The sequence below is a fragment of the Hippocampus guttulatus genome, chromosome 14 (genome assembly GCF_054856545.1).
Source record: "Hippocampus guttulatus isolate MCC_2025c chromosome 14, RoL_Hgut_1.0, whole genome shotgun sequence".
Classification (NCBI taxonomy): domain Eukaryota; kingdom Metazoa; phylum Chordata; class Actinopteri; order Syngnathiformes; family Syngnathidae; genus Hippocampus; species Hippocampus guttulatus.
In genome coordinates, this window is record NC_141274.1 from 17,878,772 (window position 1) to 17,906,587 (window position 27,816).

Here is a 27,816-nt window from a genome sequence, read left to right on the forward strand (position 1 = left end):
TCCCCTTTCAGGCTGGAACTTGGGAAAATCGATTATTTTGTCAAATATACAACATATAAATTATTTTTTCATGCTTTATTTGGTGGACAATGTTTAAGTACTTTCATTGTGACCCTATTTGGCATTTCATGAAATTACTGTACACTTGGCCTTTAAATACACGCAAACGCCCACCTGATGCGACGGAAAGACACAATGGAAGACACGTTTTCACTTCGCCTTTTTCGATCATCAGGTCCGAAACGACGACGTGTAAGTGACTTTTTATTGGCGTGCGTTTTACTCTAATTGCGAAAGATTTTAACTTTATTCACTTATGTCCCGTAGATCGCAGCACTATCTTAAAAAGCAGTGCCCACTCGACACGACGGAAGAAACGTCTTCGCTTCGCCGTTTTCATTCATCAGATCCGAAACGATGACGTGTAATAATAATAATAATAATACATTTTATTTATAAGCGCCTTTCAAGACACCCAAGGACACTTTACAATAACAAAAAACACAAAACAATACGGGTTGTGCAGCGGCAGCCAAAACGCGCCAGCGTTCACTCAAACTGACTAAAGTGTAAGTGACTTTATTGGCGTGCATTTTACTGTAATTGCAAAAGATTTTAACTTTATTCACTTACGTCGTGTAGATCATGGCATCGAAACGTAGAAGAACTATAATGACTGTCGCGGAGTGAGTGAAATGCATCCGTTTGAGCGAGGCTGGACACAAAGTAGAAAACATCCAGGAGACACTTGGAGTCGGAAAGACGCAAATCTACAAAACTTTAAAAAACAAGGCATGGATTCAACTCCTGATGACAAGCCACCATCCAGCAAGGAAGCAATGCAAATGGCAACAAAAATCCTTCAGTATGCACAAGAATCACCAGACATAGGTGATCAACGGGACAGTTACTTGCAACTAGCAAGAAAACTGTATGACACGCCGGCAAACATTGTCATAAACCAAATAATGCATCCAACAAAACAATCCAAAATAGACACGTTTTCCCCAAGACAGAAAAAATAAACATTAAAATACTCTACATATTGTACTGTTGTAATTTTTTTTTTTTTTTTTGGATACACCTGTATTGCAGTTTTTGTTATATAAACAGTTTTTGGACAGTATATTTTTGTATTTTATTGATTGTGTTGTTTCACGTGTATTTTGTCAACATACTTGCAGGTTCATAAAGGACATATACCATGCTCATTTCCCAAATGAGGAATTTCTGTTATCAGGACAGATTGGACAGCGCAAACACGAGTCCGTTCTAGAGAATGTTCACTGTATTGTATGTGGTCAGTATACTGTTGTATTTCTGACCAAATGCAGCCAAACCACCTCCACACGACAGAGATGGCTTCCCTTTTAAGCACTAACTCCGCATTTGAGGACAAAGTAGCACTGCTCTCGCTCTCCGACATTGTTATGCATCAGCATCATCAATATTGCAATAATGTAGGACTTTATGAAAAATATAATCGTAGAAGGTATGAAATGGCACACACCTAGTGGTAATCACTTAGTTGTCAAAATATTGATTACTTTTTGCAACTCTAATGCAAAGAAATGCTTTTTGTTGTTTGCAGCCCTCCACTCTCTGTGGCACGTGTACACGGTGACCAGCAACATCCCGCGTCTTCCGTCCATGATGGCGGTGGTGGTGGTGGACGGTATGATGACGGAATATTATGACAGCCGCACCAAGGTGGCCGTGGCTAAACAAAACTGGATGGACGCCATCCTCCACGAAGAACCTAACTACTGGGCAAAGCAGACGGCTTTTTGGGAAAAACAGGAACACTTTGGAAACATCAACATGCGAATACTAAAGGATAGATTCAACCAATCAGACGGTGGGTAAACCTTCCATGCCCGCCTCCTTAGCCTTGGCACCTTCTTAAGAATTCTCAAAATGTTATCAAAGGCAGCTAATTTTTAAAGCTAACAGATGAAGCTAACCAACATAGTTAACACAAGTTGACAAATAAGATAAGATATCCTTTATTTGTCCCGCAATGGGGAAATTACAATCAGAATTCAGAAAGGAAAAACGCTGGGTAGGGAGAGGGAAAAAAAAAAAAAATGAAGCTTGCTGAGGAAGCTATTCAATGAAGATTGCTAAGTATGCTCAGCAAAGAAGCTGAGTGATAAATAGGGTTCGTACGGGTCCTTAAAGTTCATAAAAATCCATAAAAAAAGAAGTTGTAAAATTATGTTCTTAATTTTCCATAATTTTCAGGGAAATATTCTAAAATCCATAAAAATTAACCTGCGGTGTTCATTTCATTTGTGTATGTCATTTTTCCCAACCCTTCCAATTCATAGTTTTGTCGGAAAATGCAGGACCTGGTACCCGCTCTGCTTTTTCCACCGTCTTCGATTACCGTATTTTCACGACTATAAGGCGCCATTAAAAGTCTAAAATTTTCTCCAAAATGGACAGGACGCCTTATGATGCGGAGCGTCTTGTCTATGCGCTGAGTTCCAAAACCTGACTGACAGCCGACACGCTGTTTATATAGAGAAAAGGCGGAAGTGACTGTGGACAGGCATGCGGCAAAGAAGTCGGCCAATCAGTGAAGGGTGGGCGTGTATATATACATATATGGAGAGAAAGAGAGAGAAAAGGCAGACGTGAGTGACAGGCATGCGGGGAAGCAGTCCGCCAATGAGTGAAGGGTGGGCGTGTAAGTGGACGCTAAAGGGACGCTACAAGCAGGTACCAACACCTGTATAGAGTGTGGCTATGTGCATTGTTGCAAAACAACTTCGGTTTTGGTTTCTAAGAACCCCCGAAAATAAATTCTACAAAGAGACACGCCTACAAAGCTCAGTTCAAACTTCAAGCCATCGCTTATGCTTTTGGCATGCGTGGCCATCTCACAGCAGCGGTGAAAAACCAAGTCAAGCAAATGAACTCTGAGCTTGCCGTTATTCCCAGGCTTGACTAAAGAACTCCAACCGCTGGACATCGGCATCAATCGGGCGTTCAAAGTAAAGTTGCGAGCAGCATGGGAACAATGAATGATCGATGGCAAACACAACGTTACAAAGAGTGAGAGGCAGAGAGTTACGCCACAATTTGCGAATGGATTGTGGCTGCTTGGACGAACGTGTCTGCTTGCACTGTTATTCGAGTTTTTGGCAAAGCCGGCATCATTTCTGTGGAGCCACATGGCAATGAGAGTGACTCTGACAACGAGAGGGAACCCGGCGTTTTTGATGGATTACCGGTACTTGCACAATTGTTCAATTCTGATACAGAGGATGAGGACTTTGATGGATTTCTGGGTGATGATTGATCGAAAAACGTGAGTACATTGTACGATGGCTAAATAAAATACAACGGAACTCAGTTTTGCTTCCGTTGCCTTTTTAAAAACGTGTTTTTAGCTTGTATCTGTATGTCTTGGCATGCTACCGTATGCTTCAAGCTAACGTGTTTTTAGCGTGCGCGCATGCATGCCGTATGTTTAAGCTGGCGTATGTTTTACCACTGTAAAACTGCGCCCAATAATACAGTGCGTTTTGTCTATGTGTCAAATACAGAAATAGCACCCATTAATGAGACTGCACCCAACCATACGGTGCCCCGAATGGTCGTGAAAATATGGTAAATAAAATAGTAAAAAAGAAAGAAATCAGTCTTCATTCAACACAGTTATTATGTTCAAGGGAGTAGGAAGAAGTAAAAAACTTATCTAGTCCTACCCCGTTATGTGTTTATATCTAATAAATCATTTTTATATCAATCAGAAAAGAAAGAAAGTAAGAAGAAAGAAGTCTCCATTAAGGCTCATACTTTACCCTTAACCGTGATATTTTTACAACTTTTGGTTTGTATCGGGATTTTATACATACACACCCTCGCACTCTTGTGTCAATTTTCTCTTGTATTCATAATGGATATTTCAATACCTTTCTCTATTTATCAACTTAGTTCTGATTTATCATTATATTTAATGTTTAGAATTTTTCATTTTAACTCTTATTGATCTAGGTTGTTTGTACTATTTTTTTGAATTTGTTTTTGAACTCAGCAAGCGATTTACTCATTTTCAGGTCCGTTTCGAAATTATTCCACAGATTAACACCTTTGATAGATACACTTCTTTGCTTGATGTTTGTTCTTGTTTTGAGTTTTTTGAATAAGTTGGTACCTCTTAAATCATAGCTGCTTTCTCGAATTTCGAAAAACTTTAGAATGTTTTGGCAGAGCAGGTTATTGTGTGCTTTGTACATTAATTGGCCGATTTTAAAGTCAACCAGGTCATAAAATTTCATCGTATTGTTGGAGGATGATCAAGCAGGGGGAAGCGTGTTGTTGTCGACACGGCGGGATCCCTTGACCGTTCTCCACTTCCCCAGGTCCTCCGCGTGTTCCTTTGATTCGGGCTGAGTTGATGTGCAAAAGTCAGAGGCTGGAAATGGAGAAGTTCTTGCAAGATGTTTTACTGAACATTCAGGGCACAACACGAATCGATTCGGGCTCCTGTGAGTCTCAGATTTCATCAGGAAGCCCCGAGCAACTACAGTCACACGTACATATAGGCATAGTATGTTAATTATGTTAATTAGGGGTGGGCAGTCAAAGTACAGACCATATCTGCTGGTCCACAAATCTTGAGATTAGGGTTCCTCTTCGAAGGCACTTGACAGCCTTCAAGGACTTTTACGAGGTGGAGGAGGCAAGAAAACCCTCGGGGGCTGTTAATTAACCAAGTGAAAATAGAATCTAAACTTCACACTACATTCTTTGTTTCAAGTACTTCAGCAGATGTTCAGGACAGAGACTAGTGTCAAAGTCGACCTGTCTGATACAAAGTTTTAAGCTAAACATATAACATATATAGGTGATATCTTCAGTATTTAATTTGATAAATAGTGGATTTGTGGGTTCCGTATATTTTGATCTATTCATAATTCGAATTGCTTTTTTTTGTAGTTTTAGAATAGGGAGTGTGTTTGTTTTGCAGGCATTTCCCCATATTTCCACACAGTAGGTCATATATGGGAATAATAATGAAGAGTATAATGTGTGCAAAGATCTCTTATTTAGCACTTCCTTGGTTTTGTAGAGGATCTCTATGGTTTTGGCTATTTTTCTTTTTACGTTATCGATATGTGGCTTCCAACATAGTTTTGAGTCTATTACTAATCCGAGAAACTTGGTTTCATACGCTCTTTCTATCTCAATTGAGTTTACCATAATTTTAGCTTGGTGTTTGATTGGTCTTGTGCCAAAAACAATTAACTTAGATTTTTTCAATTTAAGTGACAATTTATTTCTGTCGAACCAGGTTTTTAATTTGTTTAATTCATTTTCTACAGTTGTCAGGAGCTGTTTCAGATTTATTCCAGAACAGTAGAAAGTTGTATCATAAGCAAATAGGACACATTTAAATTGTTCTGAGACTTTGCAGATATCATTTATATATAAGATGGATAGTTTTGGACCAAGCACTGACTCCTGAGGAACTCCATGAGTGATTTTCAGTTGATTCGTTTTTTTATTGTTGAGCTGCACATACTGATATCTGTTTTCTAAATAACTTTTTATCCATTTATAAGCTACACCTCTAATGCCATATATTTCTAGTTTTTTCAATAATATACTGTGATCTATTGTGTCAAAAGCTTTTTTTAGATCTAGGAAAACCCCAACAGTAAATTCTTTGTTGTCTATATTAGTGGCTATTGCTTCCACAAACTCCATAACTGCCATTGAGGTGGTCCGTTTTTCCCTGAAGCCATATTGATTCTCACTTAACAGCGCATGTTTTTGTATAAAGCTATCAAGTCTGCTAGAGAATAGTTTTTCTAATATTTTTGAGAATTGTGGGAGTAGTGATATTGGTCTATAATTTGTAAACAAATGTCTTTCTCCACTTTTATAAATTGGAATAACTTCAGCAATTTTCATTTTTGATGGAAAGATACCAGCTTTGAATGACAGGTTGCATATGTGCGTGAAAGGTCGCACTACAAATTCTATAATCTGTTTTATTATTGTCATATCAATATTAAAGCAATCAATTGACTTTTTATTTTTAAACGTTCTTACAATATTTGATACTTCTTGTTTTACAGCAGTAAGGAACATCGTGGAGGAGTTTTTTTCTACGTATCTATCTATTTCAAAGTTTGTTGGATCAGGAATTTGTTTTGCTAGGTTACTGCCGATGTTGACAAAATACTCATTAAATTCAGTTGCTATTTCTGCAGTTTTTTCCAGAATAGTATTTTTGCCTTTGATAAAATACTCTGGATAATCCATTTTTTTAGGACTATTTCTGATTACTTGATTAAGTATTTTCCATATTTCTTGTGTGTTACTTTTATTCTGCTCTAATAGTGCATGATAATGATCTCTTTTACTGGTTCTTATAATATTTACTAGTTTATTTTTATAGGTCCTATATATTTTTTCTGCTTCTTCAGTTCTCAATTTTAAAAACAATTTATATAAATTGTTTTTCTTTTTACATGCGTTTTCTATGCCTTTCGTTATCCATGGCTTACTTGGGTCTTTATACTTTTTGGAGACTTTAGTTAATGGAAAATGTTTATCAAATAGGGAGATTATGGTAGACTGAAATACTTCAAACGCTATATTTGGGTCTTCGTTTGAGTAGACCTCGGTCCAGTTATGTTTTTCTAGGTCTTGCTTAAAAGCATCGATGGAGCGTTGGGTTCTTAGTCTTATTTCTGTTATGTGAGTTGTTGACTTTGCTTTTCTATCAAAATAATTATGAAAAACTGCAAAGACAGGTAGATGGTCACTTATGTCATTAATGAGAAGTCCACTTTCCATTTTATGATCAATCTTATTTATAAAAATGTTATCTATTAATGTGGCCGTGTCAACTGTTATTCTGCTAGGTTTCAGGATTACTGGGAAAAGGCTGTTGCTGTACATAGTATTTATGAAGTCAGTTGTTTTTTGTGTCCATTTGGGTTTAATAAGTCAATGTTAAAGTCACCACAGTATTCGTGTTTTCTTATCGTTGTAGTCACTGAGCATATCTGTTAGTTTTTTATTGAATGTGTCAATACATGATCCATGTGTCCTATAGATGCAACTTATGATGATATTTGATGCCTTTTTATAATGTATTTCAATGGTTAGACATTCCATTAGGTTTTCTATTGTGTTTGTCAATCTCTCGATTTTACTGCATTTAAGTTTTGTCTACATATACCCCCTCCTTTTTTGTTTCCCTATTAGTTGCAAACATTTCATAACCTTCTCTTTCCATTTCACTTGTTTTATCTTCATCAAGCCAAGTTTCTGATATGGCAATTATTTTAAATTTATTGAATTTAGTCAGGTATTCTTTGATTTTTGTGAAGTTTTTATAGAGACTTCTACTGTTTAAGTGTATTACTGAAAGTGCATTTTCCAATTTTATATTAGTGTTGAATTGTTCATCCAGGCATAGTCAGAGTTTGTTACCCTTTGTTTGTTCTTGAAGAAGTTATTGTCCGGGTCCAAATTGTTCTCGGGATTGAATGGCTTATAGTCAGTATCTTCAAAGGGTTGGAAGTCCATGTTTTTGGGATGTGAATTTCCCGCTCCCACGCGGTCGACACTGGCTCCCTCGCAGTCGTCGTTGTTTCCCTCGCTGTCGTCGCGCGCTCTCTCGCCGTCATCGCTGGCTCCCTCGCTGTTGTCGCTGGCTCCCTCGCGGTTGCTGGGTGGACGTCTCCTGGGTCCTCGTGGTCGCTGGCTCCCCTGCGGTCGTCGCCGCAAGGGCTGCCTTCTCTTTCACGCGCGCTGGCTGGTTGTCTCCCGGCTCCCTCAGGCTCCCTGGCTGGCTGGGTAGATCAACGTGACACAGGATTCTACAAAGTACTTTCGATAGGCTATTTTACACGAACAAGGAAAACTTTAACGTAGTTACCAGCATCCAACATTTCATTGTCCTCGTCCGCTGCCAGGGTGCAGAAAAACGCAGTCTGTGGCTTGGTAGTTATTCATAATTTTTCATTGTTACATTTCAAGTTACATTTAGGATATTGGGTACCACTGGGGGGGTGGATAGCAGCTTCATAGAGGCATATCCCCCCGCCCCTAAATTGTAACTTAACAAAAATAAAAACTCTACTTGATAGAAATTCATCGATTGTGGGGGGCTTGGATCGTATCAGCTGCAAAAAGTGACGGAACATTGACATGATTTGTAGGTAATTATCAGATGAAGCTTTGATTTTTATTGTACAGTGATCCCTCGCTATTTCGCGGTTTGTTTATCGCGGCTTCAGTGCATCGCGGATTTTTTCAAACATATTCATTAAAAATAAATAAATGAATAAATCATATACATGTATTGCAGTACTGTATATGTTGCTCTATGTGACTCGCTGTTGTTTTGCTGATTTTTGCAGCTTCTCGTGGACTGTTTGCGGACTTTTTGCGGACTTAAAAAATATATTTTTTAAAAATATATATGTTTACTGTATTTTGTTATTCATAAACTAACCTAACTTATACATGTTTAAATCTATTAGTATACAGTATTAAGTCATGTTAATTACTTCAAAATTCACTTCTACATGCATGTATACCATTAAATTTGGCCGTATAAATATTATGTACATGTACCTATATGGAGGGGGGGTCACGACTTCGCGGATTTTCGTTTAGCACGGATGGTTTTGGTCCCCATTAACCGCGATAAACGAGGGATTACTGTACAAAGAAATAACACAAGATAACTCGAGAAGCCAGTCAGTGAAGCCGAATAACACTTGCCAAGAAGCTAAATGAAAACTAACTAATGCAGCAAGCTGATGTTTTGCTGATGAAGCTAATTGATCGATTTAGTTGTTGAAGATAACAACTGGAGTTAGCAGTTGAAGCTAATGTTTTTTTATTTTTGTGTAAATGAAGTGATAGATCATTTGATGCCGATGTCTAGTCAATAGGGTATTTGACGTTGACATTGACGCATGTCACGAAAACACCGTCTGCATGGTCAAATTCATCCCATTAACGCATGTGTCCACTATGTTTCAAATGGGATCAAATTAGTGTCAAAATATTGTTATTCTTCGCAATTTTGCAGATGCAAATACCATCGTGATTGGTCCATCCAAATTTCCCCCCAAATTTGAATGCAAAAACAACACGTAGCCATAAGATGTTTTTATTTTATCTCGCCAAATGTGTGTGTGTGTGTGTGTGTGTGTGTTAGTGTGCTCTGCTCAAGCGCAAAGGGCTTAATATATATGTAAATTGGTCGCTACTTCGCGGATTTTCGTTTATCGCGGGTGGTTTTGGTCCCCATTAACCGCGATAAATGAGGGATTACTGTAATGTCTTATTCTATTCATTTATAAAATAGCTTGGTATCTTTTAGTGTACCAGCAAGTGTTACCGCATTTTATGTATATTGACATCACGATAAAATATAAATTCAAGTTTTGGCATTGACAAAAGAAAATCTGCCTCATGAAATTTTTTTGAGAAATGAACAATTTATGGAAAATTTCAATGCACATGCATTGCCTTTGCCTTCAATGGGAACATCGCTACCGGCAGCTAGTATTAGCTAGACAAACATACATAGAACATAGAACATAATATATAAAATCACAATTTCTGCCATAAAAAAATGAACAGATGTACAGTTCCAAAATAAATGAACAACAGTTTCAGGGCACTCATTACAAAAGCTACAATTCACATCAATGTCTTTCTGAAAGCTCTTGTTTATATACGTTTTCGCTGGATAGAATTTGTGGATCAGTTTAAAAGATATTTCTTGAACTTCGTTCGTTTGATCTTTCGTTATCAAGAGACCTAAGTATCTCACTTCATTTCTTATCACATTTCACTTATTAGAACAATACTTAATATCAATGAGTTCACATTTGGTAATTTTCAAACATAAATTGGAAGCCCCTGAGAAGTCCTGAATTGCTTTGATGCCTACAGCAATATGGTTTTCATTGAAAGAAAAAGCTGTTGTCATCTGTTAATTATGTCAATATGAATTATTTTCCAAGAAGAGATGCTATCTTGGATATTATAAGCCATAATTTGTGCGACTATTAACAAAAAGGGACGGCAGGACAACCCTGTCATATATCGCAAGAGATGTTAAATCGAGGGGAAGTGCCACCTTACAGTTTAAGGGTATGATTACTGTTTACATCGTGGGTTTTCATAGCTCAGCAAAAATAATTATTAAAGCCGAATTTATTCAAAGACTGTAATTTGATGTGGTGTACTTTACTGTATCAAAGACTTTATCACGTCTATGAACAAAATTATCCTCAATTTCAGAGTAATCCAGAACTATCCTAATGTTTTTTGTTACGTGTCTTGGGCATAAACCCTGACTGAGTCTCATCAAGAATAGAATCAATTTTATTTTTAATATTCTGGTAAATAGCAAGGTAAATGTTATATTCATTATTAAGTAATGATTCTGGACACCAGTTGTCAATCAGAAAAGTTTTTTTGTTTGATTTGGGAATCAGTGCTGTGAAACCATGCATCGTTGTTAGGATAGGAAGTCCATTCAAATTCAAAGGATTTGGACAGTTCTCAAACCACTCCATTTCCTACAGTCTTGTTATTCTTTAGGAGAATGATAGTGGCGTTCGCCTCCTCAGGCATAATTGGTTTATCACAGAGTTCCATTTCAACTTCAGTATTGCCCCACCCAGGTAAATTGAGTTTGAGACCCCTGCACTAAATCCCATGAAATATTCATCCTTGGTGTCACTTTTAAAGAACTCCGCAAACTCCCGAGGTCGAAGATGCAGCGCTTCCTCTTCTACGTTGCTTACGTCAGAGTCATCGTCAGTTGTTTTTTTATCAGCTACCGCCAATGTGGAAAGTATCAACACAGGCCAAGAGCACCCTCTTGTGGTTTAATATGAAAACAATGTGAATATATCATGTGTTAATCATTTCACACATAAATCGCTCCAGAATATAAATCACACCCCTTGCCAAACTATGAAAAAAAATGTGACTTATAGCCCCGAAAAATACGGTATGCCCACCTCAATGTTGCTTTTGTTAACATTCTCTGAATTCAGCAAAAAGTCCATTCTTGATTAGCTTGACACAGTGTTATTACGGCACGTAAATGTTCTATTTTGGGGATATTTTACTCTCCATGTATCGTCATGGTCAAATGTATCCACAAATGAAGTTAAGTCAGTGTTTGCCCCGTTTGATGAGCCAGGAGGCCATTTATCCATTTTGTTATCAAATATAATGTTTAAGGGTGGCTCGGTAGTCCAGTGGTGAGCGCGTCAACCTCACAGTGCAGAGGTCTTAGGTTTGATCTCAGCTCCGGCCTTCCTGTGTGGAGTTTGCATGCTCTCCCCGTGCCTGCGTAGGTTTTCTCCGGGTCCTCCTGGTTTTCTTCCGCATTCCAAAAACTTGCATGGCAGGTTGATTGAACACTCGAAATTGTCTCTGGGTTTTCGTCTGTGTGTGCCCTGCGATTGGCTGGCAACCGGTTCAGGGTGTCCTCCACCTACAGCTGAGAAAGGCTCCAGCACGCCCCGCGACCCTTGTGAGAATAAAGCGGAAATGGATGGACTAAAAAGTGCACTAAAAGGTGCCATCTACAATGCGTCCACTAGATGGTGCTACGCTCCTTCCATTCAACTCGAGAGGTGTCCGTTCAACTTGAGAGGCGTTCATGACCGCCTCTGAAAAATGTAAATTAGCTATTACTGTCCTTAAATGAAACGACGAAAATTGAAAATCATGCATCAAAACAGAAAATCAAGCGAGGAAATCACAAAATAAATTCTATATCCCCCCCTACAGAATTTATTTTGTGATTTCCTCGCTTGATTTTCTTCTTGGTTTCATTGAAGTAAGAATTAATTTACGTTTTTCGTAGGCGGCCTTGAACGCCTCTTGAGTGGAACGGAAGAAAGCATGGAGACGGACAAAGACGTACAGTACCTGTACTTGCTGAGACTGAAAACCATTAACAAAGTCAGCGTTTAAAAAATAAAAATAAAACTACAACCACAGCTCTCATTTTTTCAACAAACTCAGGTGTGTCTTTGTCTCCTTCCCTTCTTTTCTTCCGGTCAACTCAAGAGGCGTTCATGACCGCCTCCGAAAAACCCATTTGCATTTCCTTTATCGTAGCTCCAAGAGTACAAGCAGATAAGATAAAATAAGAAAACCTTTAATAGTCTCACAATGGAGAAATTCCCACTTCATAGCAGCAAAGTTATGAGAGGAAGAAGTCGAAGAACAAAATAATTAGTAGCTGCTGGAAAGGCAGCCACTCTCGCGGCGCCATCTTGAAGTCAAAATAACACGACAAGATGTCAGTCGTAGTTATTTATTCCTTTATTGTGTATTCACAAATGATGAAATCACAATATAAATTCTGTCGGGGGGGGGATAGAATTAATTTTGTTATATCCTCGTTTGCTTTTCAGTTTCGATGTATGATTTTCAATTTTTGTAGTTTTCATACGTAATTTCATTTTCAAGTAATCGTTCGTTTACATTTTTCGGTGGTGGTCTTGAACGCCTCTCAAGTCGAACGGAAGAAAGCACAGAGATAGACAAAGACGTACCTGTATTTGTTGAGACTGTTTTAAAAAATTAACACTACAGCTCCCTTTTTTCGGAGCTGCAACACATACTTATTTAATAAAGCAGCGATACAGTTCACTGAACCAACAGCAAGTTATAATATTGTCTCCAGGAAGGAGCCATCTTGGAGTCGACGTCTTACCGTAATGACCATACAAAAGACGCACCGGATTTTAAGGCGCTCTGTGAGCTTCTAAGAAAATGGAAGACTTTTTGGTGCACCCAATAGTGTGGAAAATACAGTACATACAGTATATAGAAATACAATTTTTTTTCTTCCCAAGATGGCGGACAGTGCGCCAGTGTGTGCGGCGACGCTCCTGCCATTTCGGGTTTTTTTACTACTCGCAATGCTTGTTGCCTTCCGAACAGCGTCTGGGTTGGTTTATGAACGTCAGTTGTTGTTGTTGATTCAACAACACGTCGGAGATTCGGCCGCGTTTTGGCAAGGCGGTGGTGAAAAGACGCTACCTCCGTTCTTGGCAAACGTGCCGGCTAATCTTTTCCGCGTTCGCTCGCCCCCTTCACAGAAGCGCCGCCGCGGCAAACGTAGCGGTCAGCTCGTGAAGCTAAAATGGGATCTGAGACACACTTCGATCGCTGCTCGTTCCCAAACGCACGGAATTACTCCGTCATGGCGTGCCCTCGACCCCGTCGCCTCGTTCTTGATAACAGTCGTTGGCTCTCCCACCGTGCCACGGCATTTCTACCCTCCGCGCCTTTCTCGGCGAGGAGTCCAGCTAAATCTTTTGAGGGAATTCCCCCAGGCTCGGCGATCAGAAGAGGCAATCCCTCCCGTTGCTACTCCCTCAAGGATCGCATTGTTAAACGCCCGGTCGTTGACGAATAAGACCCTTATTCTGAATGAGAATTTCCTTTCCAATGACTTGGATTTCCTGTGTCTGACGGAGACTTGGACAGGTACTGGTGAGTACAACACTTTAATTGAATTGTTGCCACCTGAATGGGCATTCCTGGATACCCCGAGGACCTCAGGCCGTGGTGGAGGAACGGTGAGTATCTTTAAGAACAATTTCATATTTAAACGGTGTACATTCACCACATCAACCACCAGTTTTGAAGCAACCTTCTTTGAAGTCGGTCGTGTTTTCCCGGCGCTCTGCGCTGTCATTTACCATCCTCCTAAATACAATAAAGACTTTTTAAGCGATTTTTCAACCCTTCTTGCAGAAATCAGGCTGAGATATGATCATATCCTCCTAATGGGGGATTTTAATATCCATGTGTGCTGTCTGGAAAAAACACTAGCAAAGGACTTCTTAAGACTTATCGACTCTTTTAATTTTGTGCAATATGTGACCAGCCTGACACATGAACAAGGAAATATTTTAGAATTTGTCCTTGCTTATGGTCTCCCGGTGTCAAATCTGGAAGTCCTTGTAAATGGGATTTCTGACCACATGGCAGTTTTATTTGACGTCTTATCGCGTGCTGCTGTAAAATCTGCCGCTCCTCGTTGCAACCGCCAAATTTTTAACCCTCGCACTGCTAGTCGGTTCTCTGATGCCTTTAATAACCTTTGCGTACCCTCATCTAACACAGAGGAACTCACCTCTTGGTTCAACTCATCAGGCCGTGCCATCTTGGATTCGGTGGCTCCTTCAAAAACTGTGCTCCCAAAACCTAAACCCGAGCCTTGGGGTTTAACGACAAAACTCGCACAGCCAGGCAGGGGTGTCGCAAAGCCGAACGCAAGTGGAAAAAAGACAAATTGCAGTTCTCTTATCAAATTTGGAAAGACTGTTGGCGTAACTACAAGATCACAGTAAAAGAGGCCAAAAGAGAATATCTGTCATACCTTATTCAAGCAGTGATGAGATTTTTCCGCTTTTTGGCGGGATTCCGCTTTTTTTCCAGTCAAAATGGACCTATTTTATATTGTTCCAAATCCAAATGTAAGAGAGCGCTGTGACATGACGTCACCTCAGATTTCTTGTTCTTCAAGACAGTGATCCCCAACCTGCGGGTCATTTGGTGCCGGGCCGCACAGAAAGAATAAATAACTTACCTTACTTCCGTTTTATTTATTTCGGAATCTGAAAGATATTTAATTTTGAAAAATGATTGGATCCTCTGTTACATTCGTCCAAAAAATTTCACTCTTGACGCAAGTCAAGGCACGCTTCTCTGTCATGTGATAGGTTACCGCTAAAATGAAACCCAGTAGCTCGCAAAAACGAGTAAAAAAAATAAAACCAAACGTCTTTGGGAAAGAGAAAAGGCCCAGCCAGGAGACAGAAGAGGAGCCTACAACTTTCAAGAAAAAGAAGGCTACATTTAATGGACAGTATCAGGAGTCCTACTTAAAATACGGATTTATCTCACAGGGAGATTCCCACGTACCAAGCCCACTCTGCATAATACGGTGAGTCGTATTTTTCATGCACTTTGTATGCACTTTCTATTGGCAGTGTATCTTATTTTGAAGGCACGTTTAAACATTACCATAGCAACCAGAGCGTTACGGCCAGATAGGAGTTCCTCTGTCATCATTAGTATTTTTTGCTATGTTTTGAAAACACCACAGTTTTCATGCAGATCATATCATATTATATTGTTGTATTTATCCGTCACGCCTTAAAGGTCGGTCCCTGAAAATATTGTCTGACATTAAACCAGTCCGTGGGGCAAAAAAGGTTGGGAACAACTGCTTCAAGTCATGTCTGTTTTTATGTGGGCGCCACTCAGTGTTCAGATAGAGGAACTACAGTTGAAAACTGGTTAAATGGTAACTATACCGACACTCTAACATTGAAAATTTTACACCAATTCTGATGATCATATCGGTAACAGCCGAACGGAACACACCAATCAAAAGTGAGTTCACTAGACTCTTTAGCACAGCATTTGTAATTCTTTTCATTCTTATTAAAGCAACAGCTTCATCAACACAAGTTACAAGTAGTTGAAAACACATTTTCCCATTGCTAATGAACTCTTGTCGGACGCTGGCATTTTCAAGTGTGTAAACGACAGACGACGTCACGTCTCATTGACGTCAAGTAGCATGTGCAGTCCAGATGTAGTGAACAATGACTTTTCAGGAAGGCTAACTGTGTAACTTGTATTCGGCATTGTTTGGGGTGGGGGGACCTTTTACTGGTGATGAAGTTAATTGAAAGTTTTAAAATATCCCTCTGGGTGACATCTTCCTTTGCAAATAACCAATGTCAGAACGAAAGAGACCGTCGGCCAATAAAGCCATCCATCCATCCATCTTCTACTGCTTATCCGAGGTCGGGTCCCGGAAGCAGCAGCTTTAGCAGGGAAGCCCAGACTTCCCTCTCCCCAGCCACTTCTTCTAGCTCTTCCCGGGGGATCCCAAGGCGTTCCCAGGCCAGCTGGGTGACATAATCTCTCCAGCGTGCTCTGAGTCGTCCTCGGGGTCTCCGCCCGGTGGGACATGCCCGGAACACCTCACCAGGGAGGCGTTCAGGAGGCATCCGAATCAGATGCCCAAGCCACCTCATCTAGCTCCTCTTGATGTGGAGGAGAAGCGGCTCGACTCTGAGCCCCTCCTGGATGACCGAGCTTCTCACCATATCTCTAAGGGAGAGCCCGGACACCCTGCGGAGGAAACTCATTTCAACCGCTTGTATCCTGGATCTCGTTCTTTCGGTCATGACCCATAGCTCGTGACCATAGATGAGGGTTGGAACGTAGATCGACCAGTAAATTGAGAGCTTCGCCTTTTGGCTCAGCTCCTTCTTTACCACGACAGACCGATACAAAGTCCGCCGGCCAATAAAGCAAGCACTCAATATATCTACGTATAGATTTTTATGGCTAAATGTAGCTGTTGTGGCGTTAAATCAGGTGCGCTTTGTGGTCCACAAATTTCCCAAATAGAACACAGAGTCAACAAGGTATCTAAAATTTTGTTCACTTTTCTTTTGATGGCGGCGCGGACACCCGCAGCGGCTGCTCTTGTTTCTTGTTTTATGTTGAGAGGGAAGAAATTTCATCTGTGCTGTATGCACATTTGACAATAAAGTTGTATCCAATCCAATCCAAAATAAACTGAACTATACAATGTGAAGTCCTGCGTCGTGGTCCAGCTGTTGTATGTCCATTTTGACATCACCATCAAGGAACAATAAAACATCCGCAGATGATACATCAGAAGTCCTCTGATTTCAGGTAGCCTATGGCTCAATGTTCAATCCTCTATGCAGTTTAACACAATTGAGACGCTGCTTAATATGGCGGCATGAGAACAAATTCCGTGTCACTTTCAATGGTTTGAGGAGCTAGATGCTAGTAAATAGCGTGAAAAAATGACACGGCCAGATAACTCAAGGAGCCACCCGGTGAAACTAAATAGTCACGCGAATGGCCGAAGCTCCGAGCTAATGGTGCATCTTCGTGCCGTGCCTGGTCAGGCGTCCATGTGTTCCAGGTGCTGCACGGCTGCGAGTACGACGACGAAACCCACATGGTTTGGGGATTCAACCATCACAGTTACGACGCCGACACCACACTGGTTCTGGACATGAAGCGTCGGCAGTGGATATGGCTCCAGCCTCAGCTGGAGCCCACTGGACGCAAGTGGAACCACAATGAGGGCTGGCTGAAGTTCATGGAGGAACGCCTGCTCAGTGAATGTCCTAATCGCCTGAACAAGACACTGAAATCTGGGAAGAGCATCCTACAGAGGACACGTGAGTTGCTCAAGTCCTTGGCACAGCAAATCTGTGGATTTATTTTGTTTTGTTTTGTGTTTTGTTTTAACTCAAAATTCTAAATATCTACAGACGTGAAACGTTGCGAACGCGGGTAAGTATTCATAGATTTGAAAGACACTTACGAGAGCTGCAAACAGCAAGTACCATCAACAAAATACATGGAAGCAAATCAAATCAACTTTAATGTCAATCAAAAGAAATTGAAATCTCAACTCCTAGCCGTCTCAGATCAGATGATGAAATTTGGAAAGCAATTATTAAATTAAAGCCCCAAGCCACTTGATGGATTTCCATCCCAATGTTATCAAACCTTTAGTGAAGATTTGAAAGCATTGCTTTATCCTACTTTAAACTGGATTATATTTATTATCATATTGCCAGAATTAAAACTTTACTACAGTTAAATGTTGATTATAAAATGTCGAGTTGAGTTTCATCCCAGCGGTTCGTGTGCAACGGCCCGCATGTTACAACCTAATTCCAAAACAAAATCATTGGCTTTATTGTGTCTCACTTCCTCAGAGCGGCCCCTGATGTCTCTACTGCAGACGTGGCCATCGGCGCCGGTCACATGTCACGCCACGGGATTCTACCCCGACAAAGTGGACATATTCTGGGCGCGTGACAGCGAGCAGCTTCACGAGCATGTGGTGCATGGCCAGTTACTTCCCAACCACGATGGAACCTTCCAGATTAGCGTCAGCCTGGATGTGGGCGCTGTGCCGCCCTCCGACTGGCACCACTACAATTGCGTCTTCAGTCTCTCCGGACTACCCGAGGAGATCATCACCACGTTGGACGCCGCCTCCATCAAAACAAATTACGGTAAGAGGAATGACCAAACACAGACAACACACGAGCCATGACATTCGCAATGCCAGCCCGAGGGTACTTTGACGCCGTTTTCGAGCCACCGTGGAGAGTGTTGCTGGATAAAATGTCATCCGTCTCACATGGATGAAAATGGGCGGATCAATCTGCTTAATTCTTGTTCCACGAATATTCACAGTATTCGTGTTTGCACTGTTGCAGGCACATTTACTTGAGTTCCCCTGTTTTAGAGCTTGAATAAAGCTGAAACTATTTTCAACACTTTCAATTGGTTTATGTTGAGTAAGCTTAGCCGATGAATGTTATGGATTGTCTGTGTTTTTTTAATAGAAATCACTGAATGCCAACTTGTGCTGACCAGAATGTTAATTATTCTGTTTATATATTGAAAAAAAAAATCCAGCGTTGACCATGAGCACCAGCACAGGGCGGGCCACCAAGATCGTGGCCAGCAGACATTTCATAAATGCAATCAAATTAACACTAAATTGTTTAAAAAACAAAAACAAACAAAAACAACTCTCTGACTTCCGCTGATCATTTCTGGGAATACTTTGTGCATGCTATTTTGCACCAGCTCCCTGCGTGATGCGGCTGGCTTGCAGATGTGGCTAAACATGAGTTCAAGTTCAAGCATTCGGTGTCAACACAGCACAAGTTCCAAACGCCTCTGCAATGTTGAAGCTTCAATTCTGACTTGTATCATGATCACAAAACAAAAACCGTTACAAAGACGGAGTTGCCATTCGTATTGTTTTGGAAATGTAGCAAGATTGTAAAGTTTTATAAATATCTGGTGTTCCCATCTTTGAGTCTGCTCTTCACCAAAACAGCACGCTCGTAATCCCTCTGGTTGAATTTAATGAAAGGCTCTATGTGAGAAAACGAATGTGACGTCAGGTTACAGCTGACATTTTATCCAGCAACACTCTCGTTATTAATATCTTCAATGTTCATAGACCAATTTCGATATGATGATAAAATATCGTTGTTAAAGGAATTGACAAAAACAATGATATATCATGTTTAAAGGTTTTGTGCTTGATTGGGACATTCTCGTGGATTCCCAGCCAGCATCCTCTGATGTGTTTACATAGCTTGTGGTCTAAGTGGAGCACAGGGGGGCCAGTTCATCTCGGGGGGTAGGCCTGGTAACTGATAAGAACAAGGGACACTCAACTTCGGACGGACAGTTTCGAAGTTATGTGCTCAAGCATGCCAAAGATGTCTGGGAACTGGTAATAAATGTCTCAATTCATGAAGCATTCTATTATCAGTATGTTAAAGTGTCTGTAATGTCTCATTTCATGGAGAGGCTAACCATTAAAATGTCAAAGTGTCTGTTGATTATAGATGTTGGTACTGGCGCAGAGAGGTGTCCCGCCCACCGTATCAAAAGGCCGGGTCGGGGGCACGGCATGTCAATGAGGGGGGAGTGTTTTTCTGACATGTCACTTGTAATTTGCATAACCTGTCAATAACTAGCTCAGCAGGGGCTACGGAGGTCGGTCAGTTTTGAGAAGTGAACACAATTGTGTGGCTTCAAAACCGTGCCCCCTGCTGGCAGTAAAGACAATCCTCCCTGAGTCTGAGTTCATTGTTAAAGTTTGGTTGGAGTGCGTCTCTGACAGTCGTTGAACCGTAATCCTATTACATAAGATAAGATAAGACACAGCAATAACTGACCCACAGTAATGTTCTTGACAAAAAAAAAACTACCGTATTTTCCGCATGAAAAGGCGCATCTAAAAGCCTTCCATTTTCTTAAAAGCTCACAGTGCTTCTTAAAATCCAATGCGCCTTTTGTATGGTTATTACGGTAATATGTTGACCCCCAAAAATGCTCCTTGCTAGAGACATGCTTACAACGCAGAGTTCAAACTTAAGGCGATCGGGTTATGCAGTTGAACACAGAAATAGAGCAGCGCAAGAGAGTTCAACGTTAACAAGTCAATGTTATAACTTGCTGTTTGTTAAGTGAACTGTGTCGCTGCTTTATTAAAGTTTTACTGACATCTATCGTTCTGTTTCCTTGAGCCTAGCTCCATCTAGTGGATGCATTGTAGATTGCGTCTATAATGCGGTGTGTCCAATATATGAAAAAATATATATAAAATAGGCCATTCACTGAAGATACCTCTCATAATCCAGTGCGCCTTTTAGTGTGGAAAATACAGTATTACAATTCAGACACATTGTTATAGACGTAATATCGACCGATACATTCGAGTCATCTGTCAGGCCCTGGTTGATGTACCATTGTCGAGAGTGTTGCTTACTTAATTCTGGACTTGGTGTTTCAGTGAAGCCTGTGGATCACACCAGCATCATCGTGGCCACCATCACGTTCATCGCTGTCATGGTCCTGTCTGTAGGCGTCGGCATTTTTGTCTACAGGAAGAGACGACGTGAGCACCGTAACGGGACGTTACAGCAGCGACAAGCAGATTCCCCAAGCAGCGTGTATACTGACGCCGGGGAAAATTTCTTGCCTGGTGAGTGGAATCAGTCATCAATCATCAGTTAGATGTGATCAATCAATAACAACTGAATATTTTTTCAGCTGGTAATGAAGATGTCCAGTCGAGGGAGACATCGTAAGGTACACTTGGAAGACATGCTGTGGTCATATGATACCAGGTTTGTGATACCACTGATTTCTGAAAAAAATGAAGCTTTTTTTTTCTTTTAATTTCAAATAACGTGTCTTTATTCATCTGTAGGTGAAACCCAAAGTTTACATTTGCTATTTAATTTAAAGAAACACATGCTTGCCTGTTCATAACGGTCACCACTTACCACTCAAATAGTGCTGGGCGAAAAATGTATTCACGATATAAGTGCAGTGCGCCCCGTAATTATTAGGACCCCTGGAGAATGTGCAGCGTAAATGTGCATGTGCTCACATCTTTCCTGGTTCGCCAGGTTCTTCTTCAGAACAGTAGATAAGCACTTAGTGGACTCGGTTCACAAAAATGATTCTCTTACACTCAACACATGCATTTTGGTCAAAATCTTCGCATGTTCCTTGTTTTAAAATTGTTATTGTAGCCTCTGCCTGCATCCCACACAATGTGTTTCAGTTCGGGTTCAGTGTTTTCTTCCCGAATAAAAAAATAGTGTGTCAAACGATTTAAATATTTAATCGCGATAAAATGTATAAATGTCGTAGTTCACTCATATCCATCCATCCATTTTCTGAACCGCTTGATCCTCTCTAGGCTCGCGGGAGGTGCTGGAGCCTATCCCAGCCGTCTTCGGGCAGTAGGCGGGGGACACCCTGAATCAGTTGCCAGCCAATCGCAGGGCACACAGAGACGAACAACCATCCACGCCCACACTCACACCTAGGGACAATTTAGAGCGTCCAATCAGCCTGCCATGCATGTTTTTGGAATGTGGGAGGAAACCGGAGCACCCGGAGAAAACCCACGCAGGCCCGGGGAGAACATGCAAACTCCACACAGGGAGGCCGGGGCTAGTAATTAATCGCAATTTATCACGCATTTTTATCTATTCTAAATTTCCTTTGATTTCTTTTTCTCCTATTTTTTCCCCCCATTTTAATGCTATCATCAACATGGAATAGTGGATCAGTTTTCTTTGTGTAAAATGTAAATATATATTGAAACAACAATTTCAATTTTACAGTTTTCCAAGAGGACGTGTCATGTTCATTTGTCAACAAAGGAGCGCTGCCAACCTATTGAAATGTACTTCCAGAACAATTTGTCTGACTGCCATTATTACTCATTGCTGATATGAATAGCATCGATCTGGGTTTGCCTCGGGCCGAAAACTAACGTCTCTATCACTAGCTTCTCCTGTTAAATGTTGCTAGCTTCTCGAGTTAGCTTTCGGCTAACGTCGCTACCTTCTACTGTTCATTCCACAAGAGTTGACAGCTATGCTTTGACAAAATCATCAGCTCGTTTGCCTCGAGCCGAAAACTAACGTCGCTAGCTTCTGTTCAACGTTGCTAGCTTCTCGAGTTAGCTTTTGGCTAATGTCACTACCTTCTACTGTTCATTCCACAAGAGTTGGCAGCTATGCTTTGACAAAATCATCATCATCTATTCAAAAATCTCACTTACTTTTTTGCAAATCCTTGATCATAAGCAGACCGGTTGAGAAAGCAGTCATCTTTGAAGTGGAGATGGCAGAGAACACTTGTCGATGATGGCGTGAAGTTCATTCGCTTCGTGCGAATAAAATATGTCCATTTAAGTGCCCTGCTATCCTTCGGCCACTGGTACAACTTTTCTGTCGATTGCGAACAATACATCGCCACTCACCGCCGTGGCATCTTACCAACAAGCAATGCAACAATGCTGTTCAATGGAAGGACTTCCCTCGCATTTCTCCATGTGATGTCATTTCCGAAGATTGCCGAAGAAAAGCATTTTCGTTGTCAAGGGCGTTGCTAAAGGTTAACCAAAGAATCTGGAAGGGTTGCGTTTAAAAAAATTACGGAAATATGCTTATAATTGTACAGCCATTGATATTCAAAACTCAAAAACATGGTTGGCCAACTTCACACTTGGTCTTTAAATCTTTAATATATATATATATATAAAATCCTCGTCTCACCCCTCGGGTGGTGTCCGTCCCTCATTCAGCTCGGGTCCTCTACCAGAGGCCAGGAAGCTTGAGGGTTCTGCGCAGTATCCTTGCTGTTCCCAGCACTGCACATTTCTGGACTGAGATGTCCGATGTTGTTCCCTGGATCTGTTGCAACCACTCATCTAGTTTGGCGGTCACTGCCCCGAGTGCTCCGACCACCACAGGCACGACTGTCACCTTTACCTTCCAGGCTCTCTCCAGCTCCTCTCTGAGCCCTTGGTATTTCTCGAGTTTCTCGTGTTCCTTCTTTCTGATGTTTCCATCACTTGGGACCGCTACATCCACTCCAAGGGCTTTCCTCTGCCCTTTATCTATGATCACGATATCTGGTTGGTTCGCCATTACCATCTTGTCAGTCTGGATTTGGAAGTCCCACAGGATCTTCGCTCTGTCATTCTCCACCACCTTCGGAGGTGTTTCCCATTTTGACCTTGGGGTTTCCAGTCCATACTCCGCACAGATGTTTCGGTAGACTATGCCAGCCACCTGGTTATGGCGTTCCATGTAGGTTTTCCCTGCCAGCATCTTACACCCTGCAGTTATGTGTTGGATCGTCTCAGGTGCCTCTTTGCACAACCTACACCTTGGGTCTTGTCTGGTGTGGTATATCTGGGCCTCAATGGCTCTGGTGCTCAGGGCCTGCTCCTGAGCAGCCAGGATGAGTGCCTCTGTGCTGTCCTTCAGGCCAGCCCTCTCTAGCCACTGATAGGACTTCTTGAGATTGGCCACTTCAGTTATGGTCCGGTGGTACATCCCGTGTAGGGGCTTGTCCTCCCATGATGGTCCCTCTTCCAGCGCCTCATCTTCTGTTCCCCATTGTCTGAGACATTCTCTGAGTACGTCATCCGTTGGAGCCTTCTCCTTGATGTATTCATGGAGCTTGGATGTTTCATCCTGGACAGTGGCTCTCACACTCACTAGTCCCCGGCCTCCTTCCTTTCGGCTTGCGTACAGTCTCAGGGTGCTGGATTTGGGATGGAACCCTCCGTGCATGGTTAGGAGCTTTCGGGTCTTAACGTCCGTGGTCTGAATCTCTTCCTTTGGCCACCTTATTATTCCTGCAGGGTATCTGATCACTGGCAGGGCATAGCTGTTTATTGCCGGGGTCTTATTCTTGCCATTGAGCTGGCTTCTTAGGACTTGCCTCACTCGCTGGAGGTATTTGGCCGTAGCCGCTTTCCTTGTTGCCAGTTCGAGGTTGCCATTGGCTTGTGGTGTGTGTGTGTGTATATATATATATATATATATATATATATATATATTAAACCTTATACAGTAATGAACATTCAACAACAACATTGAACAACATCGTCTTCTGAGAGAGGCGAAGAAGAGGCTTGTCTTGGTGTGTGTGGGCTTTCGGTTCACTGGGAGACTCTTCTGCTGGAGGTGCTGACGGTTTAACTGAGGTTTTTAAATTGGAGAAAAACATGGTGATAAGTAGCACTATGATGTTCATCTTGTCTTCTTATTAGGTGAAATACGTTTAAGGTTTCTTTATGTATCAGACAATGGTCCTTTTTTTTTTGTGTGAAGAAAAACCCTCTGACTGAGCTGACAGTTTCGGCTGTCACTTCAGCCTTCGTCTGAGCTGTCACTGCTTCCTTGTGATGTATCTAAAATAACAGCCGACCAGATTGAAAAACCTTTAAAATAAGGCTTCCCAACCCGGTCAAGGCTGCGAACCGGCGCCTTGTCGCCATTGAAGCAATGTCTCTCTTTTGGTAGTGCCACCTCCGTGGAGGGATGGATGGGCTTACATTGTCCCACACACCTGCGACGCATTGCTTCGGCGACAGCAAGTGGGTGGGCGCAGCTTAACTAATGAAAAAAAGTTATCGCTTAAACAAGAAAAGTTATCGTAAAAGTAACACAACACAACAACAGCGTGGACCACACTAACGAGACCAAATGCTGTGTGAGGCTGTGATGATGCCCAGCCAATCAGCTCACGGGATAAATCCACTCGTGCTCTCGTTGGTCAATCTTGCACTGGGAACCAACTACATGCCTGGTATGATGGCCCGTGGCATGTGCAGTATAAAACAGCCATGTACAAAGCCTCTGAGTCGTTTGACATGCAGAGAAACCATCTAGCGCATTTTGATGGCGGCGCGGACACCCGCGGCGGCTCCTCTTCTTTTATGTTGAGAGGGAAGAAATTTCATCTGTGATGTATGTTTTGACAAAGTTGTATTCAATTCAATTCAATCAACATGAATGGTGTCTTTCCGCAATATGGTTGCCAATATGGCATAGTGTGGAAAATCAAGTGGCAGGAATCTTAAGGATAAAAATACAGAGTAATTGAACACAAAATACATCATGTTCAAATGTAAGAATCATATTTGACTACCAACCTGTCTTCAAGTGTAGCAATAAGCAGTTTCCAGTGTAACAAACTAGCAAACAATATTCACTTGTCTTCCAACTTTGAACGGACAATGTCAACATATATTTCAACAAGAATAAAAGCAATCCTTTTTGTTGAGTGCCTTTCTAATTGTAACGACTACATTTGACAAAGTTTGGGGGAGGGGGCACGTTTAAAGGGGTGTTTTGCTGTCCCAAACCAAAAGGACACTCACACACAGTTGACAGCAGGAGGCAGTGTTTCACTTCTCAGAGCAGCCCACTCAAGAGCGCAGAGCGCCAGAAAAAAAAGCAACCCTGGCGGGGTGTACTCCGAGTTCTCATTTGATCCCACCACATGGCACGACATTGCCTCGAGAATTTTCAAACTCTAATCCTGCCATATTTACATCCGTAATTCATGATTCCCAATATTATTGAAATTGTTCTCACTTTTGTCACGGAATTTCACATCGCCCATATAATATTAAACATGATTTGCAACACGATAATTCTAAAAGTAAATATTTTCCAAAGAATTTGCACCAAAACAATGGAAAATGTATTTTCTTTATTTGTAGTTTATCAGGCCACAAATATTCTGGTCCGCAGGGCCCACTTGAGATCAAATTGGAATGCATGTGGCCCTTCAACTCAAATCCTCTGTATGACATTCTTGGTTATGCTGACATTTTTCTGTCAGGTATCACCATGTCTTGACTCAATAAAGGTTGGGAAATGCTGCTTGTCACTTTGGGGGACAGCTCAGGACCGCCAGGAAAGGAAACACCATCACTTGGAAACTTCAGAATAAAACTCATGTTGATGCTGCTGATGATGACGAAGGCAACTATCATGACTGTAATAACGGCAATGAAGATGACAAAAATCATGATGATGATCTTGATTGTGGCAGACACCAATGTGGATAATGTTGACAATGACAAAAACGACGGTGATGATGAGTTCATGTGACTGCGCCGAAACATGATTAGCTCATCCGAGGCAATTCGATGACGGCCGCCCTTCAGTCGCAACATAGACAAATAAATGGACTGGTTGCCCGTCACTCAAAGGACTTTTATAGATCACAGCATTAGTAACTTTGCAACATGCTAAAGGTAACTTTTCTGACCCTGAATCTTGTTGCTGTGAGGTTGATATGCTTGCCACATTTCTCCACCTCACTGCACACATGCAACTGCTAATATTACAGCATTTTATTGCTTTTTTTTCTTCTGGTGCCACAGCAATAAGATTCTATAAGTGTGAGTGGCTAGCCAAATGTATGCATCCTGTCTTAATAATTAAAACTAATTCACTCCATTGACAAGAACACTTGTCTATTCCATTTTTTCAACCGGTCTGGGTTGGTGAGCATCTGATGCTCCTCCACTGTAAATTTCAAGCTTGGAAACAGCATTACTGATGCACAGCCATAAATAGCTGACATTGATGCCCCATTTTAAATTTGAGATCAGTACAATTTGTCAGTCCACTGGTCGAAATGCCTGCATTTTGTGCAACCTACCTTTTTCTACGACTGATTAGCAAAGAACAAAAAAGGGCAGAATCAAACTTATTTTCCTGATGATGCTGTCTGTGTGTCCGTTTGATCGTTATGTGTATATACTCTGTTGATCACAATATTCTGTGTGTCTTGAAAATGTCAAAATGCTCAAGAATGGCTGATAAAGTGTTGTCATGTTGACAGTAAAGATGACTGCATTCCCTACTGTGGCCTTGTAGAGTACTGCAACTGATTTGTCTTGAATGAGTGTCACACTCTTGAAATAAACACATTTCATCATACACAAAAATGAGACTTAATGGAAGTAGAACTGTCTTTTATTTACATTCACATCATCATTGTTCTTAACCATAAAGCTTCATAAGAAAAGAAATGCTAAAATTTGATGCATTCAGCGCCAACCAACAAGAAGAGGTCACATTCAGGCTGGTTCAGTATGCTGCTTCCTTTTCAGGTTTTCATAGAAAAAAAAAATGGAATGACTGTTTTCTTTTACACATTTCATGATTGTCATCGGGGGCATCACGAGGTTTTATGGACAGACGGGGGTTAGCCCCCGAAGATATGTGCAATCTGTAATAAGTAAGCCAACCCCATCATTTTCAAGAAACAAAAAAAAAATGACAGAGAAAATTTGACTTCGTAGGAGTTAATAATCAAAATCAAATTAGCAGCTGCAATCGCCAGCTACTTGGTGGCGGGAGGCATCAAAGAATGACATTGGTTTTTAAGGGGGGCAAATCGGTTGATTACTCATGACTGCATATCGGCAAATCAGATGACTTTGGCTCGCAGCACAATAACTCTTCAAAATATGTTTGAAGTCAGGAGAGAATACATTTTACATGTACTTTGTTGGTTCAAGAAAAATATTACTCATCTTGGATAGGCTAATTTAGTTTTATCTTTTGGCTCTCCACTTTCTAAGAATTACTCTCCTATACAATGTTTCAAGAAATACAAGTCTTATATGATGCACCCTTGCCTGAAATGTTTCAAAGTTTATAAGAATATTGAGTCACAAATAATTCTTGGACAGTCTGCATCAGAAATGACTATTCTGTGAACTTCTCGAGTCACATTCTGACATTCTCCCATTTGGCTGCAGCTAACTAATTGTTACCACCAGTAGTAATGGAGACAAAAAGTAAATAAGGACGTTCTCTATTCGATAAA

The 27,816-nt window shown here is 41.1% G+C and overlaps 1 protein-coding gene across 3 annotated transcripts in view; it reads left to right on the plus strand.

Annotated features, from left to right (window-relative positions):
- Positions 1–26,939, plus strand: part of LOC147195565 (zinc-alpha-2-glycoprotein-like) — a 42,191-nt gene extending 15,252 nt beyond the window's left edge. For 2 of the 3 annotated variants that reach the window (XM_086128524.1, XM_086128522.1), the window contains 6 exons: positions 1,592–1,858; positions 17,001–17,279; positions 17,826–18,128; positions 20,438–20,629; positions 20,698–20,774; positions 21,356–26,939. In XM_086128524.1, coding sequence (XP_085984650.1) covers positions 1,651–1,858; positions 17,001–17,279; positions 17,826–18,128; positions 20,438–20,629; positions 20,698–20,735 — 1,020 coding nt within the window. In that variant the 5' untranslated portion in view covers positions 1,592–1,650 and the 3' untranslated portion in view covers positions 20,736–20,774; positions 21,356–26,939. The remainder of the gene's footprint in view (positions 1–1,591; positions 1,859–17,000; positions 17,280–17,825; positions 18,129–20,437; positions 20,630–20,697; positions 20,775–21,355) is intronic. The other variant, XM_086128523.1, reaches the window with a different exon arrangement.
- Positions 26,940–27,816: the final 877 nt, after the last annotated feature.